This window comes from Macaca nemestrina, chromosome 15 (genome assembly GCF_043159975.1).
Source record: "Macaca nemestrina isolate mMacNem1 chromosome 15, mMacNem.hap1, whole genome shotgun sequence".
Lineage (NCBI taxonomy): Eukaryota > Metazoa > Chordata > Mammalia > Primates > Cercopithecidae > Macaca > Macaca nemestrina.
In genome coordinates this window covers 26,188,964-26,206,175 of record NC_092139.1, presented here as the reverse complement: position 1 = coordinate 26,206,175, position 17,212 = coordinate 26,188,964, and the positions used below count along the sequence as shown (strand labels likewise).

Here is a 17,212-nt window from a genome sequence, read left to right as displayed (position 1 = left end):
CATGCTCCTGGGCTCTGTGGCTCCAGTGGGGTCCTGTTTTCAGTTTCTTGGGGCCCATTTCTTGCCTCCCTCAGGCCAGAGCAGAGCTTCAGACTGTGGGGACCTATAGACTTGGGGGCCCTCCTTGAGGAGGACTCTGGGGCCTCTCTTCTTGGAGTACAGGCAAATATGCTGCTTGGAGAGATTCATTGACACCCGGAGACTTAGAGGAGGGCAGGGCGAGCCCGGGCAATCTGGGGAAGTCCATGGCATTCCGTCTTGGCCAGAGGGGCAAGAGAAGGGGCTCATGGTCCAAAATGGATGCCGGGAATAGGACACCGCCAGGGAAGCTGGCAGGAGCGCTTCTCATACATCCCCCAAATGCCCTACTGCTACACCTTGGCTTGTGTCCTTGTTGGCACCTGGAAACCCCTTCCCCCTCCCCACCCTGACACTCAGCCTCTGCTCTCCTCTCAGCCGAGTCCACACACTCCTGCTCTTAGATTTCAGACATTCTGGTCGCTGCCCCCAGGGCTCCTACAGAGCTCCATAAAGATTTGCTGAATGAATGAATTCAAGTTCTCATTTTAAAGATGAGGGGGTTAAATTCCCCCTTCCCCAGCCTTTTCCCAGCTAGTTCCTTCTCCTTTACATCCCGACCAAAAGGCCAATCCCGGGAGGCTCTCTGGATGCCCCCTCACTTTGCCATTCCCATTTCCTGCTCCCTTCCTATCCTCCCGCCCTCATGCCCAGGTCCTGCTCTCTTTACACCCTGACACCTTCCTGTTTGCTTGTTTCCTGTCTCCTTCCAAATGTCACCATCCCCGTTTCACAGAGGAGGAAACCGTGGCTCAGAGAAGTCTCAGAGGGAGTAGCCCAGCCAAATAAAAACCCCTGGGTCGTGGGCACTTTCTTCCACCCATATTAGCCAGGTGCTTTATTCATGTGGTTTTACTCTGAAATCAGGATGGCTGTAGGTAATTATAGCGGCCATGCAAGTCTTATTTCATGACAGTTTTTGAAAGGCACCGTTTCCACTTTGCTGTTCCAGTGCAGGTGGGCGGGACTTAGGGGCATGTGTGTGCCCCCGCGTGCCTGCCTGTAGGTGGCCCCGGCCAAGCCAGCCCCGCCCCAGGAGGAGGCTGGACTTTCATCCTGCGTGAGGGTGTGTGGGAACTGGGTGTGCCACGGGGCCTGTCTCACTCCTCCCTCTCACATTGCTGACGGAGTCATCCTCACTGCGGCAGCACCACGTCGGACCGGGATCCTCGAGGTGCCAGCCCATGGCCGAGCCTGCCCTCCTCCCTGCCGCCCAGATGGAGAGGCTGGCCCCAGCGCCCCTCGCCTCACCATGTCCTCGGATCCCGCGGGCCCGCGTTGCTAGGCGCTGCGCCCAGCGCTGGGCCGACCGGGGCTGCAGGTACAGGGGTCATAGGAGCGGGAGGGAAGCTGGCCCTACTATGTGCCAGGGGCATGTGCTGTCTGTCTTGACAACATCTGTCTTCACAACATCCCTGTGAGGCAGGAATCTTCTTCCATCGTACAGATGAGGAAACAGAGGCTTGGAGAGCCCAGCGACCTGCCCACGGTCACCTGGCTGTCAGGTGGTGGAGATGGTTTCTAGCCCTGGTCCCTGGGACTCCAAACCCAGACCCTTCCTGGGACACAGCATTGCCCTGGGTTCATGCTGCTGGCCTCCTACAGGGGTCACTGATTTTCAGATTCTTAGAGGCCATGAGTGACGCCAATGTGTGCCATTTTCTTTTCCTCTGGATATAGAGAGTATTGGGGGCCCAGGGGCTCAAGATTCAGGAGTCTCTGGGTCAAGATTCTGGGTCATTGTGGCCGTGTGGTCACCTCGACTGAGAACTGGTCACCCCTTACTCCTGCTCAGCCTGCCGCTGACAGCCAGACTAGAATTTTCAAATAGTCATTTCCCCCACTCTGATTACATCATATTACAATTTGATTATTATAGAAAGTCAAACAGTACAAGAATACGTATGTTTATTCTCGAAAACTTACTACTGTTAAAGTTTTGACATATACCTTGGAAGAACTTTTTGACATATATAAACCTAAACTTGTATAGTTTAACACATATAGGCTCTCGTGATACACGTGCTTGTAAGGTTTTCCCCCCGCAACCCCTCAATTAATGTTATGGACATCTCTACATGTCAGTAACATAAAGATCTAGTTCATTCACTTTAATGGCCTGCCAGGATCCAACTTTATGGATATCTTTGGTTAATTTGAATCAGTTCCTGGCTAATGGACATTTAGGTTGGTTCCAATTTTTAACAATTCTAAGCAATACAGCAATGAGCATCTCTGGGGACTTGCATGGGTAAAATTCACGTCCTAGACTTGTAGTTGCAAGTTTAAAAGGAATGGTCGAATCTTAGTAGACCCTGCCAAATTGCCCTCCAAAAGTGTTCTAGCTTGGAACATACCTGCAGCAGGAGACCCCCACTGTCCCATTCATTTGCCGCCCAAGGACCTGAAGACGAGACTTGGTCTGTACTCAGAGAGCAGATTCAGGGGTAGGTAATCCTGATTATAGGACAACTGAGTCCTAGAATTCTCTTAAGGGAACAACTTCTAGGCTCAGGAAAGGGAGGGGGAGCTCAGTGAGACCATTTCATCCATATGGCGTGTTCGCTGAACTCCTATGTGCGTGGTGCCTGCCCCACCCCAGGCAAAAATGAGTCAGGATAGGATTTTAATGAGAATCAATTTTTAAGAAGCCAAAGACCAATTTGTTTATCTATCTATCTATCTATCTATCTATCTATCTATCTATCTATCCTATATCTAATCTATCTATCCATTCATCTATCTATATGTTTCCTATTGCTGCTATAACAAATCACATAAGCTTATGTATCATCTCTCTCTGTCTCTCTCTCTCTCATTTATATTGGTTTTCTATTGCTGCTATAACATATCACATAAACGTAGTAGCTTAAAAAGACACAAATGTGTTATCAGACAGTTCTGAGTGCTGGAAATCCCCAAATCAGTGGTCTGTAGGGGTGCATTCTGTCTGGAGGCGCTAGGAATCTGTTTCCTTGCCTTTTCCAGCTTCTGCCGCTGCCCACATTCCTTGGCTGATGGTCCTGTTCCGTCTTCAAAGGCAGCTCTGTAACACGTTCACGTCTCTCTCTGACTCTGACCTCCACCGTCATCACCATGTCTCCTTCTCTGACGCTCCTGCCTCCCTCTTTCATTGATAAGGATCCTTGTGATGACATTGGGCCCACTGGCTAATCCAGGATCATCCCCCCATCTCAAGATCCTTAGCTTAATCACATCTGCAGAGTCCCTTTGCCTGATAACATATATTCACAAATTCTGAGGATTAGGATGTGGACATCTTGGGGAGCTGTTATTCAGCTGATCACATCATCTATCCAACTATCCGTCATCCATCCATCCATCCATCCATTTACCTATCTACCTACCTATCTATTATGGCTGTTCCCCTGACTCCAACAGCACCTTCCCTTAATCTCCTGGTTCCTTGTGATCTTTGAGGCTATTAATATTGAATTCACTATAAGAACTCCTGACCCACTGAATGTGCTTAATAGCTACAGGTTGAATGAACAAATGAATAATACTTAAGAGAGTTTAAAATTTGAACCATTTGTTCTCTTTATTATTGAAAACAAAACAAAAAAAGCAACATGTTTATTTCCAGAACAGTGGTGGGTTCTTTTTGTTGTTTTTTTTTGGTTGTTGTTTTTTTTGGACGCAGTCTCACTCTGTTGCCCAGGTTGGAGTGTAGTGGCACGATCTCGGCTCACTGCAACCTCTGCCTCCCGGGTTCAAGTGATTCTTCTGCCTCAGCCTCTTGAGTAGCTGGGATTACAGGTGTGCACCACCACGCCCGGCTAATTTTTGCATTTTCAGTAGAGACGGGGTTTCACCATGTTTGTCAGACTGGTCTTGAACTCCTGACCTCGTGATCTGCCCGCCGTGGCCTCCCAAAGTGCTGGGATTACAAGCGTGAGCCACCACGCCTGGCCCAGAACAGTGGTTTTTAAACCAGGGTTCTGCAAACATTTTATTTGAATTTAATCTTTATTATATCTTCCAAGTATTAAACATCTAGTAAAAATACTACCTCCACTCAGGTGTCCCAAATGTTTTTTGTCAACCAAAATTATCTTGATTGTATGATCAGTAAATGCTTTGAATTAAACTTATAAAATCAGCTTATAATAATATACTGTTACCTATTTTGTTTATTGAGAAAAGATTCCACTGCCAAGGGAAAAAAAAAAAAAAAAAAAGCGAAAACCACTACCCTGGAACGGGGTTGGTCTGTTTGCTTCAGGCCAATGTTCTTGTGTATTGGCTCACAGGGTCACTAGGTCAGCTCCCCCAATCCTTTGAGTCTGTTCATCTCGCCGGTCACTTGCTTGTGAGTCATTTAGTTATTCAACAAATTCCAGCAGCACTGCAACCTTCAGGATGTAAGCCCCTGTCTGATCTGTTTACCCATGGCTCCCCAGCACTGGCACAGGTGTAGGTGCTCATGAAATATTTGCCTGATGAATGAAATGCTCACTGCCTCTACATGAAGTCCCGTGATGGACATGAGGGTGTGGGCATGAATAAGATGCTCTCTCTGCCCTTAAGATGTTCACAGCCCGGTCCAGGAGGAAGACATAACATTGGTCACTACCACATAATACACTAAATGCTGACCGGAAAGGCCTGAGCAGGGATGAATAGAGTCCGTGTTGCCATCAAACAGAACGTTCCCTAATGTGAGGGCGACACAGAATTCACTGTCTATGTGGGCTTAATCTTAAAACCATGCAATATTGACCTTGGGAGGTGCCTCAAAGACCAAGTTGGAGTGAGGTGACTCTCTTGGGATTCCTCTTATCCTTGCTCCGTCTAGAAATATATTTTCTGTTAATTCATGATTGGTATAAAAATGCAAAAAAAGTAGCAAGTGAAATCCACCTGCCCCTCCCACCTCCAACCCACAAGAACAGCAATTGTGAGAAGTTGTGTACATCCTATAGAATTTTGTGCTTCATAAATATTTACGTACATGTATATGCAAAATGTATCTATGATCCAATCCATTTACATAATTGTACTTACGTGAATTGGTTTATATTATGTATACTATTTTATAAATGACATTTCTATCTTTATAATATCTTTTCCTGGAAAGACATAGAAATCAACATTATTCTTTTTTTTTTTTTCTTTTGGAGAGAGTCTCGCTCTGCTGACCAGGCTGAGGCTGGAATGCAGTGGTAGAATCACTGCAGCCTCAACCTCCCAGGCTCAAGTAATCCTGGGACCACAGGCATGCCCCACCACGCCTAGCTATTTTTTAAATTTTTGTAGAGACAGGGTCTCCCTATGTTGCTCAGGCTGGTCTCAAACTCCTGGACTCAAGCAATCCTCCTGCCTCTGCCTCCCAAGTAGGTGGGACTACAGGCCTGTGCCACCATACCTGCCCTTACATTATCCTCTTTAAAGACTGTGCGATGTTTCATTTTATGACTGGACAGTACTTTTGTTAACTAGCCTCCTGTTGATGGAATTTTAGTTTGCTTCTTTTTCTCTTTTGGTTGCTGTTATAAACTATACTGCAATGTTCTTGGACATATGTCTTTGTGTACTTATCCTTATGATACATTTTCAGAATAGGAATGATTGATTCCAAAGGTGTATACATTTAAAATGCTGAAACATATTCTGGGTGGTTTTCCAGGAAGGTTGTACCCAAGTAGACTCACCAAGTGGGTGTGAGCTTGTTTCCTAACGCACATGACATTCTTGGCCAGACATTATTGTTCTTTGTAGTCTTGGCTGATTGGATTGGGAGAAACCTGTCTCTTGTTTTAATTTGCCCTTTTTATTATTATTAGTGAGGTTGAGCATCTTTTCACATGCTCTGCCAGAGTTCAAGGCAGAGTTCAAAGGCAGATCAGAGAGGCAGAAAGACCCATTTTGAGTCAGGTGCACCAGCCAGATTTCCTTAATCAATAATGGGTTAAAGGACTTGGCTGATTGCACACAGATGGCTTGTAGAAGCAATCACCTTTACAAGGTTCCCCTTCACTCATATTTTCCGCATGTGTAGCTCAAGTCTCTGCCACTGGGCTCAATGTCAACTGATCTCTCCAGACACACCCCCTTGTATGTGAGCCCAATCACTGAATAAATCACCTACACGTGGCTTAAATGTGTCAGGGGTAGAAGGACAGCCTGAATCTCAAAGCCCAGCTTCACCACTTATCAGCTGTGGACCTCTGGGTAAGTTACTTAACCTTTCTGAGCCTCGGTTCCTTTTCTGTAAAATGGTTGTGAACAGCAGTACCTGCTTCATAGACTTGTTGTGGGGATAAAATGACATTAATGCGTGTGAAGGCTTAGTACAGCACACACCATGTAGAAATTGAACACTTTGTGTCAGATATCAGTGGTCAAAGGGCAAGTTCTTGGAGGTGACTCCAAATAGCACAGGCTTGTTTTCATGGGACAAGTACATTCAGGACTACTGACTCCTTGGCGTGGCAGAAAGATTTGCATTTGAGTCCTAAATCCTCCACTCATCCTTGGGAAAGTTCCCTCATTTCTCTGGGCCTGATCCTTCATTTGTAGAATCAGTGCCATTCAGATAGTGGCTGCTGTTCACACTCACACATCCTCCTGGTTCGAAATCTGGAACAACCACCCCAGAACCGCAACTCCAGGGACCACGCTGCCGCTGGGGGCTTCTGACCAGCTTTGCAGGAAAAAGTCCTTGTAAACCGCTCTCCTCCAGGGCTCTCCAGCAGGAGGCGCCTCCCTGGATCCTGCTTACAAACCAGCTAAGGGCAGGTCCCTTCGGATGGAGCTTCCTATTTTCCCTCTTTACTCACAATGAAGCAAAGGTGAAGGTGTTAATTACACCAAGCGGTTAGGCTGCAGCCCTTCACAAGCCTGGGGTCCTCACCCTGCCTGCAATGTGGAGGCCACTTCTTCACCTTCCCTCCTGTCAGGGATCACCGACTCTACCCAAATTGACCAGCAGATGCTCATCCAAGTGTGAGAATGTCTTTTCTCGACACTTGCCAGCCCCGGGTGTTGGCAATCTTTTCTGTGTTTGCCAATCTGATAGATAGAGTTCATCCTTGTTTTAATTTGCATTTCCCTGATTACTTGCGAGGCTCCACATCTTTTCTGCACAGGGCGTTTGCATTTTATCTCCTGTGACTTGTTGATTTCTATCTGCTGCCGACTTTCCCAGTAGATTTTTTGGGTATTTTTTTTTTCCTGTTGCTTTCCAGGAACTCTTTATATAAACTGGATAGTAACACTTTATCATTTCTTGCAGATATTTCCTCTCAGTTGAGGAAAAAGGTCTTATGACATTTTTTATAGTGTCTTTTGTCATACAAAAGTTTTAAGTCTTGATGTAATCAGCTCAGCTTTCTTCTGTTACGGCTTCTGGATTTTAATTTGCTTGGAGAGTTGTTCCCCACTACCATTTATTTCTTACCGATTTTGTTCTCATTAAACCCTAATACAGACTTCTATCCACCCAGGGAAATTCCTTTGCACTTCCCAGCATAAAAGACCTGCCCCCATTCCTGGGAGATTTGCATATCTCATTTCCTCCCTGACATTCACTGACTGTTCCTTTAAAACGGAGTTTCAACACCACCTCCTCCAGGAAGCCTCTTCTCAGCCCACTCCCCCTTTAGTTCTCTAGTTACTGCTCTGTTCCCTGGGGCTGTTCGCCCCATCTGAAGAGGACTGTCGGCTGCTCATTGGTCCGAATGCAGCCTTGTGTTTTCATGTTTTCGGAGTACTTACTATGGGCTGAATGTTTTACAGGCGTTACTTTATTTCATCCTCACTGCCTTCTGTATACTATCCCACCATTACCCTGATTTTATAGGCCACACATCGAGAGGACAGACCTAGGCCCAGACAGTGTGACTCCAGGGCCTTGGTCCTTAGCCACTGCAGTCAATGTTTTCTGTTGGGGCGGTAACAAAGGGCCACAAATTTAGTGACTGAAACAATACAAATGTATTGTCTAAGAGTTCTGGAGGTCAGAAGTCCAAAATGGGTCTTACTGGTCTAAAAATCAAGGTGTCAGCAGGACTGTGATCCTTTCTGGAGGCTCTCGGGGACAATCAATTTTCTAGCTTCAAGAAGCCACCTGCCTTCCTTAAGTTGTGGTCCACCTGCATCGGCAAAGCCAAGAGTGGCGGGCTGAGTCCTTCTCATGCTACCATCTCTCTGGTTTTCACTCTTCTGCCTCCCTCTTCCCCATTTAAGGGCCTTAGTGGTTTCACTGGGCCCACTTAGGCAACCCAGAATAATCTCCCCAAAATCAGCTGATTAGCAACTATAATTCCATCTGCAACTTCATCCCACCTCGGCCATGTAACACACTCATTTACAGATTCCAGGGAGTAGTGGGGAGCGGGGGGTTATTCTGCCTACCCGCAGCCACTCTTCCACATTGCTTTTCCAAACTTTAGTCACCTGCCTCCACCCTCAGGAGTCATCCTGCCTCCCTCCAACCTGGGGCTTAGATCAGTGCCTTGGAGTCACCTGGAGGGCTTGTGCAAACCCAGATTGCTGCACCCCACCCCCAGAGTTTCTAATTCTGTAGTTCTGGGGTGAGGGCTGAAAATGTGCATTCCTAACAGGCTCCCAAGTGATGCTGATACTGAAGGTCTGGAGCCCCCACTTTGAGAACCACTGAGTTAAATGTATTAATCCTTCAAATATTTATCAATATCTGCTCTGTTTTGGGAGCTGGGCTTATATAATAGTAAATAGAATGTCTCTGGTATCAGAGGTCCCAGTATAAAGGAGAAAACAAACAGGCAATGACTATGGAGGGTGGTAAGTGCCAGGACATCAGTGAGCCCAACACCTGTAGGAGGGCTGCAGGAAGTCTTCCTGGAGGAGGTGATGCCTCAGCTCAGTCCCAAAGTAGGCACTGAGCAGGCCAAGGATGGGAAGGAGAAGAGTGTTCCTGGCAGTAGCTGGGCAAAACGTCAGGAGAAGAGGAAGCCTGGTGCCTCTGAGGGGTATACGTAGCTCACACTGGCTGGAGCAGAGAGCGGGGCAGAGGAGAGATGGGATTGGAGTTTGCTTTCAAGCCCTGAGCCCGGCTGCAACCCCAGGGCCAGGAGACCTGAAGGTGGGATGACAATCTGGCTCTTAAGCCCTTGAGCGCACAATGGAAGAGTGAGCGATGAGGCCCTCCCTGTGAAGGTGCCTGCAGCAAAGACAGGGATAATAAGGCCATGCCTCAGCCCTAGGCCAGCCTAAGAGGAGGTGAAACCACGGCAACCTGCCTGATGTTCTTCCTGCTGGTCTTTTCTGAAGGCTTTAAAGACCAGATGTTCTTAATCTGGGGCTCAAGGATGGACCTTCAAAGATCTGAGAACCACTAAAATTATTTTCTAAATGTTACACATCTCTGTATGTGTGCAATTTTCCGGAGAGAGGATCCACAACTTTCATAAGATTTTTAAAAACTCCCCCCACTGCGCCACCCCCCTACCCCAAACCAGCTAGGAAGATGTTATAGACCAGGAGTTGTAAACTCTGATGCCTTCAAGGATTAAGTGGGACCCTCAGGGAGTCACGTGGCAGAGTGTAACATCTCAGGGCATGGTGAGGATTGTGGAACCGAGCTGTGAATAGGAAAACCAAGCTCTGTAATATATTTTAAGGTTTATTCTGAGCCAGTGTAAGAGACCATGGCCTGGGGAACATAGTCTCAAGAGGTCCTGAGAAGGTGTCTCCATGGTAGTCAGATTACAGTTTGGTTTTACGCATTTTAGGGGAGACGGGAGTTATAGGCAAAGGCACAACTCAAAGCATGGAAGCTGTATAAGTGGTTTGGCCGGAAAAGGCGGCATATCTTGAAGCCGGGACTTACAGGTTATACGTGGATTCAGAGATTCTTTAATTTGCAATTGGTTAGAGGCATAAAGCTTTGTCTAAAAATTTGGAGTCAGCAGAAAGGAATGTTTAAGAGAAGGAAGTCTGTTAACCACTATACCGGGTCAGAGTTGCTCATAGGGGTGTGTAAGTTCACCTTCGTCTGGCACGGCCATAGATCCTGTTTATAATTGGTTATGTTATGGTCACAAAAAGTCCATTTTGTCAGTCTTGTGATGTCTTTTTTTTTTTCTTTTTTCTTTTTTTAACAGAGTCTCGCTCTGTCACCCAGGCTGGAGTGCAGTGGCGAAATCTCAGCTCACTGCAACCTCCACTTCCGGGGTTCAAGCGATTGTCCTGCCTCAGCCTCCCAAGGAGCTGGGATTACAGGCACCCACCACTATGCCTGGCTAATTTTTGTATTTTTAGTAGCGATGGGGTTTCACCATGTTGGCCAGGCTAGTCTTGAACTCCTGGTCTCAAGTGATCCACCTGCCTCAGCCTCCCAAAGTGCTGGGACTACAAGTGTGAGCCACCATGCCTGGCAATTGTGATATCTATTTTAACATTAATGCTGGTCAGATGCTGTGCCTAAACTACAAAAGGGAGGAGCATATGATGAGGAGTGTCCAGTCTCCCATCATGGCCCATCATGGCCACGAATTCAGTTTTGCAGGTTTCCCTGGGATTCCCTTGGCCAAGAGAGTGGGTCTGTTCAATTGGCTGGGCGGCTTAGGATTTTATTTTTGGTTTACAGAGGGCGTTAAGCCTATTTAAAACTTTTGTTTGTTTGTTTGTTTGTTTGTTTTTAGAGACAGGGTCTCACCCTTTTACCTAAACTGGAGTGCAGTCACATAATCATAGCTCATTGCAAACTCAAACTCCCAGGCTCAATCAATCCTCCTGCCTATGCTCCTGAACGACTGGGACTCCAGTTATGCACCACCACACCCAGCTAATTTTTGTAATTTTTTTCTAGGGATAGGGTCTTGCTGTGTCGCCCAGGCTGATTTCCAACTCCCGGGCTCAGATGATCCTCCTGCCTCGGCCTCCCAAAATGCTGGGATTACAGGCATGAGCCACTGTGCCTGGTCTAAAACTTTTAATATGATCAAATTAATGACATTAATACTTAATGTTATTTTAATAAAAACAACATTTTATTTAACCCAATACGTCCAGAATATGTTCACATGTAATCAATAGAAAACAATGAGATATTTTACATTTTCAAATATGAAGTCTTCAAAATCCAGTGTGTATTTTTCATTTCCAGCAATCTCCGATAGGATGCTAAATTTTCATCAGAACTCCTTAATGTATATTTAGAGTTCATAAAATATACAGTTGGAAAAGTAGATTTGTGTACCCAAGTTGTTCTAAACATATTTAGGCCTTTTCCAGTAAATGAAACAAGTATCTAGTTTTAAATTTAAATTAGTTAAAATTAAATAAAGTTGGCTGGGCACAGTGGCTCACACCTGTAATCCCAGCACTTTGGGAGGCCGAGGAGGGCAGATCACCTGAGGTTGGGAGTTTGATACCAGCCTGGCCAACATGGAGAAACCCTGTCTGTACTAAAAATACAAAAATTAGCTGGGCGTGGTGGAAGGTGCCTGTAATCCCAGCCAGGAGCCTGAGGCAGGAGAATCACTTAAACCCAAGAGGCAGAGGTTTCAGTGAGCTGAGATTGCACCACTGCACTCCAACCTGGGAAAAAGAGTGAGATTCTGTCTCAAAATGCAAGAAAAGAAAGGGAAAGGAAAGGAAAGGAAAGGAAAGGAAAGGAAAGGAGGAAGGAAGGAAGAAAGGAAGGAAGGAAGGAGTTAAAAATTCAGCTCCTCATTCATACTAAATACCATATTTCAAGCGCTCAGGTGGCAAGTGGCTACAATATTGGACAAATCAAGATGACAATCTAAGTGACTCAGGAAGGGACACACAAGTGTCTATAACCTTGTTCGAAGGAAGGATCAGGGCAAGCCTACACAACTTAACGACTTTCAAAGCTTCTCTGGCAAGCACCACAGGGCTATGCTGCTGGCTGGAAGCCCGTTTTAAGAGGCAGCCACCACTTGGCTTCAGCCAATTGTCACTTAGAGACAGAGACCCAGGATTATCATCTCCACTGATTATTTTTTCCCAGGAGAAATTGGAACTAGAGGACTTAAAAATGTGAGACCTCCTCATTTTCAAATGATGGCAAGCTATTTAAAAGGTGTGAAAATCCAGGGTGCGTGTTGGGGACGTGGTGAGGGGATGTGGTTTGCTATCTCAGATGGAGATTGGTAGATCATGATCTTCAGTTGCAAATATTTGTCATCTCAGAGGTCATGGGCAGTATCTTAATCTCCCCCAGCCATCTCAAAAATGCAGGCTGCCCCTCCCAGAAGTGCTATGTGAGAATTTTGATGCAATCCGTCAGTTCCCACCCAACTCTTGAAACCTATGCAATTCTCTGAACCCCAGCAACATAATGACACTCCTGACTTCCCAACCCTGGTTGTGCAATGGAATCAACAATACTGGTGCCCAGGTCCCATTCCCAGCAGTTTGGGTGTCATTGGTCTGGCTGGGGCAAGCTCCCTGGGAGATTCCAGCCCATGGGCAGGGTGGAGAAGCATCCTGCCCTGGAGAAGGTTTCTGGGCCTGGTCTCCACACCTAGGATGCAGCTTCTTGGGCCCAGCATGGGTCCTCTGTTCTTCTGATTTGTGCCCAACTTGAACAGCTGAAGGGGGCACCCATAGCTGTGCCTTCCCTGTCTCCCAGCCCAGCCTCCTGTGTGATTCAGGAAGCTAAATTACATTAATTACATTTCAGAATGTTTTATTCTTGTTGTCTATAACACAAAATAGCCAAGCTTGTGACTTTCATAACCCACAGATCAGATCTAGCCGAATTGTTATGTGAAAGAGATGTGGCAAGCATTATTTAATAATTCAAAGAAAGGTCACACTGTCCAGAATGAGCCAGTCTTCTGCGTCTTAATGGGAAAGTTGTAGTCACAGAGGGATTTTAGGAGCTCAGTTAAGATGATACTTAAAAATGTAAAGATAAGATTTGCCTTTTATAACATCTCATTCCCACCCATCCTAACCCTGTCCCCACAGGGATTGCTTCGTAGATGTGAGTGTTGCTGTGTCCTGATGTTCAGGTTGTGCACTGCATAAGAGTGTTACATTCAGAGGGTCACCATTTAAGTCGTCATCATGTACTAAGTTATGTGAGCTGTATAGGTGAGCATGAAGATTCGAAACCTCCTGGCAAGTCCTGAGGCAACAGAGGAGAGACCCTCTTCATAGGCACACATGGCTATGTACACATTCATGAGTGACTGTGCACCCACAATTCCCTGGCACACCCATATGCCCATGGCTGTGCCCTGAGATTGCCTGCCTGCCTTTCTTTCTTTCTTTCTTTCTTCTCTTCTTTCTTTCTTTCTTTCTTTCTTTCTTTCTTTCTTTCTTTCTTTCTTTCTTTCTTTCTTTCTTTCTTTCTTTCTTTCTTTCTTTCTTTCAAGTTGGGTCCATTATTTTTATTGTGGATTGGGGTTTAGAGGATAAGCACTGGTCAGCATCATTAGCTGCACCATCTACCATCCTTCTCTGTGACCCACCTCTGTGGGAGAGTCTAAATTTAGCCCAAGAAATCAGGATCAAGAAGTGGGGGAAAAAAGCCATTGGCCACATGGCCACTCCTGCTCTATCTACACCTACCAGTCACTGAACACTTACCCAAGTGTGACGGTTTCCATGCAGGAGACCCAAGTGGCTCTGCTAGGGGCGATAACTTATTTGCCTAAAGCTTTTTTCTTTCTCAAAAGTGCGGAGGTGGGGCGGAGAAGGCTGATTTCTAGAAACAGATGTGGAATTGAAGAACATCCCAGGGAGCTAAGTTTTAAGGACTAATCACAAACTTGTTGCTTCTCCAACGTCACGAATCCATTCCTTGCACCATCACACGTTTTTCATGCATTAGAAAGTGCTTCTAGAGCTCCAGAACCATGAGTACCTCACCCTGTCCTGAGCACTCACATCCCCCAGCAAGCGGCCTGTACCAGGCCTTTCTCTAGAAGTCCTGAGACTGAGTACTCTCTGAAGGCTGGAGGTTTGTGCGGAGTTTGTACATGTGGCTGAGCGCTTGTGTGAGGACAGTCCTGCTGGTGTTGATCTCCATCAAGGTCAAGTGATCCAGCTTGGCATGTGCCTCCTGTTGTCTCACAAAGCTGTCAGCAGACACTCGGAGTTTGGCTATACGAGTGTCCCACATGTCCTTGACCAGGGTCCAGATTTCATCTGCCTTTGGGATGTTGTCTGAAGCATGATTTAACAGGAGCTTGGTAAGTTCCATGTAGTAAGGGCCAGGCATTGGGGTGAAAGTTTCTTCCTTTCGTTCATGATTCCTCATCTTCTCCAACTTTCCTACGTCCATCCACTCCGGAGGGAGCAGTCAACATTTGTGTCTTTGCTTCAGGTTAATTGCCAGCCACGGGGGCACTTCCACTGGTAAACCACGGTTAAAAGGCCCCAGGTACCCACCCCAGTGAGGTAGATCTTGTCCAGATTGAAGTTGGGGATAATGGTAACCAGGTCCTTCTCGGCCAGGAACTCGACCTCGGCCATGTCCATGGCAGTGTGAGCAGCCGGCTCGGGCCTCACAGTCTCCTCCGGCCCCTCAGCAACCCGGAGGAGGCGTGTGGCCACCGTTTTCCCCAAGATTGCCTTTCAATTTCTGCTCTAAGAGGCCCAATTCCTATCCTTCATTGATTCCTGACTCAGAACCGGGTGAGTCACTTTATCTGGGGGTTGGAGATAGGGTGGAACATGGAGCGTGCACACAGCCAGTGGCATGTGCACCTGGTACCCGGGAATGTGTTTGAGTGGCAGAGTGGGCTCACCGCAGAGCTGCTGGGGTTGTGCAATAGTGTGCTGTCCCTGTCAGCTATCACTGTGTGACAAATGATCCCCAAACCCAGCGGGGATCATTTCCCGAGGCGATGATCATATACTCCCACCGCTGTGTCTGAAGGTGGCTGGGGATTAGCTGCTCTACCCTAGGCTCTGCTGGGCAGCTCCATTTCTAGCCATGGGTCCAGTTGAACTTACTCCTCCCTGCTTACTGGGCTGTGGTCTGCGCCACATGTGTTCATTCTGGGACCCAGGCAGCAGTTGTCCAGGGACGGCTCTTCTCATGGTGTGAGAGGGCCACCCCACCACCTAGGCACATTGCATGCCTGGGTTTGCCCAGAGCCAAAGGCACAAGGCATCCCACACAGCCACTCCCTGATGGCAGCTAGCTCTCTCACCCACCTCTCTCCCTCCTTTCCCTTCACCCCCAACTTGTCACCTTCCCTCAGATTCCCTGCTCAGCAAAGTAAAGCTTGGCACTGCCCAACAGTGGCTATCTGTTGCTCCTCCAGCCCGCCCCACTGGGGACAATCTAAATTCATCGCTACACAACATATCATTACCCAAAAATAATTATGGCACAAAGGACGTGTTCAAAAGAGTCCAGCAACTTTGTGGCTCAGGTGATAGATAAGAACCCAGCTGATCAGAGGCAGAACTGGGGCTACATCTGGGCTAGTGGTATTCCCTCACCAACCACAGGCTGCATCCGGCCAATGAAAGAAAAGAAAACATTCACAATTGAGGAAAGACTGTTGTACAAGCAGCTTATTAAACAGTGGTTGAGAACGTGGACTACAGAGCCAGACTTCCTGGGGTCAAATCCAGTTCTGCCGTTTACTAGTCAGGTAACCTTACAGAAGGCACTTAATCACTGTGCCTCTGTTTTCCCATCTGTAAAATGGGATAATAATAAGTTGTGAAGAGTAAATGAGTTAATCCATGCTAAGCAGTGTTTCTCAGCCAGAATGATGGTGTTCCCCAGGGAACATTTGGCAAGGTCTGGAGACATATGTCATTGTTAAAACTGAGAGAGATGCTTTGGCATCTAGTGGGTAGAGGTCAGGGATGCTGCTAAACTTACTACAATACACAGGACAGCCCTCCTTCACAGCAAATAATCATCCTGCTGACATGCTGTTAGTACTGAGCTTGAGGAAGTTTGTATGTATGTATGTATGTATGTATGTATGTATTTATTTTGAGGTGGAGTCTCATGCTGTTACCCAGGCTGGAGTGCAGTGGTACAGTCTTGGCTCACTGCAACCTTCACCTCCTGGGTTCAAGCGATTCTCCTGCCTCAGCCTTCTGAGTAGCCAGAATTACAGGTGCCTGCCACCACGCCCAGCTAATTATTTGTATATTATACAACATGTTTCACCATGTTGGCCAGGCTGGTCTCGAACTCCTGACCTCATGATCCACCCGCTTTGGCCTCCCAAAGCACTGGGATTACAGGTGTGAGCTACCACGCCTGGCCTGAGGAACTTTAATGCAGTGTTCAGAGTAGTACCTTGCAGCAGGTCACTGTTAATGCCTGTTGATTAGAATAGTCAATGCCAGCTCACTCCAGGGCATGTGTTGGAGTCACTTGTCCCTATGGCCACAGAACCTGAGCTTGTGACTAAAGCCTTTTCCTTCACTCACTGTAACCTGTAATACTTATGATGAGGATAATGGTGATGCTGCCAATAATGATAATAGTACCTATTATTATTACAACAATTCCCATTTCTTGTGCACCTAGTATAGGCCAGATATTTTGTCAGACGTCTCATTTACATTTCCTGTGATGCTCGCAGTGAGGATAGCTCTGACTGGCCCCCACTTTGCAGAGGAAACTGAGGCTAAGACAGGTGAAACATCTTGCCCAAGATTCCTCGGTGTCAGGTCGGGACAGAACTCAGCCTGTTGAACTCTGGAATGCCACACCCTCTGCTGTCAGCATTTCATCAGAGTCAGGGTGGCGAGGTCAAGGGCAGGCTCTCTCAGTGGAATTGAAGGCTGCCCCCAAAGCCCTATTCACCACTTTCAGGGGAAGCCCTCGGCTGGGTTGCTGAAGCCAGGCCATGCTCCCTGCCCCAGCAGGTCCAGGCTGAGCTGACCTGGTTTGGCTGCTGGAGGGGAGGCTCGGCCACACCTCCACCGGCTCATCCCGATGGCCCGCATTCTTGCTCCCTCGGTCATGCCGGCTCTCGGCTTCGCTGAGCAAGCTCTCGCTTCTGTGGCTCTCAGCCTTGCATGGGTTTCTGCAGCCCTGCCCTTTGGGAAAGGCCTTTGCTCCACTGTCATATTATTCTCACTGCCTGCTGTGACCTCAGGGGCAAGGATCTCGCTAAGATCACCTTGCAAAGCCCCCTGCTCTACCCCTGCCTTCCCATTTTACAGA

General features: G+C 47.2%; 1 protein-coding gene and 1 pseudogene across 1 annotated transcript in view; one reads left to right on the top strand and one right to left on the bottom strand.

The window, feature by feature from the left end:
* The first annotated feature begins 1,154 nt into the window (after positions 1-1,154).
* Positions 1,155-17,212, top strand: part of LOC105496334 (Rho GTPase activating protein 40) — a 49,611-nt gene continuing 33,553 nt past the window's right edge. The window contains exon 1 of the mRNA XM_011766682.3: positions 1,155-1,399. Within this exon, the coding sequence (XP_011764984.2) occupies positions 1,263-1,399 (137 nt within the window). The 5' untranslated portion in view covers positions 1,155-1,262. The remainder of the gene's footprint in view (positions 1,400-17,212) is intronic.
* Positions 13,952-14,544, bottom strand: LOC105496333 (DNA replication complex GINS protein PSF2 pseudogene; annotated as a pseudogene).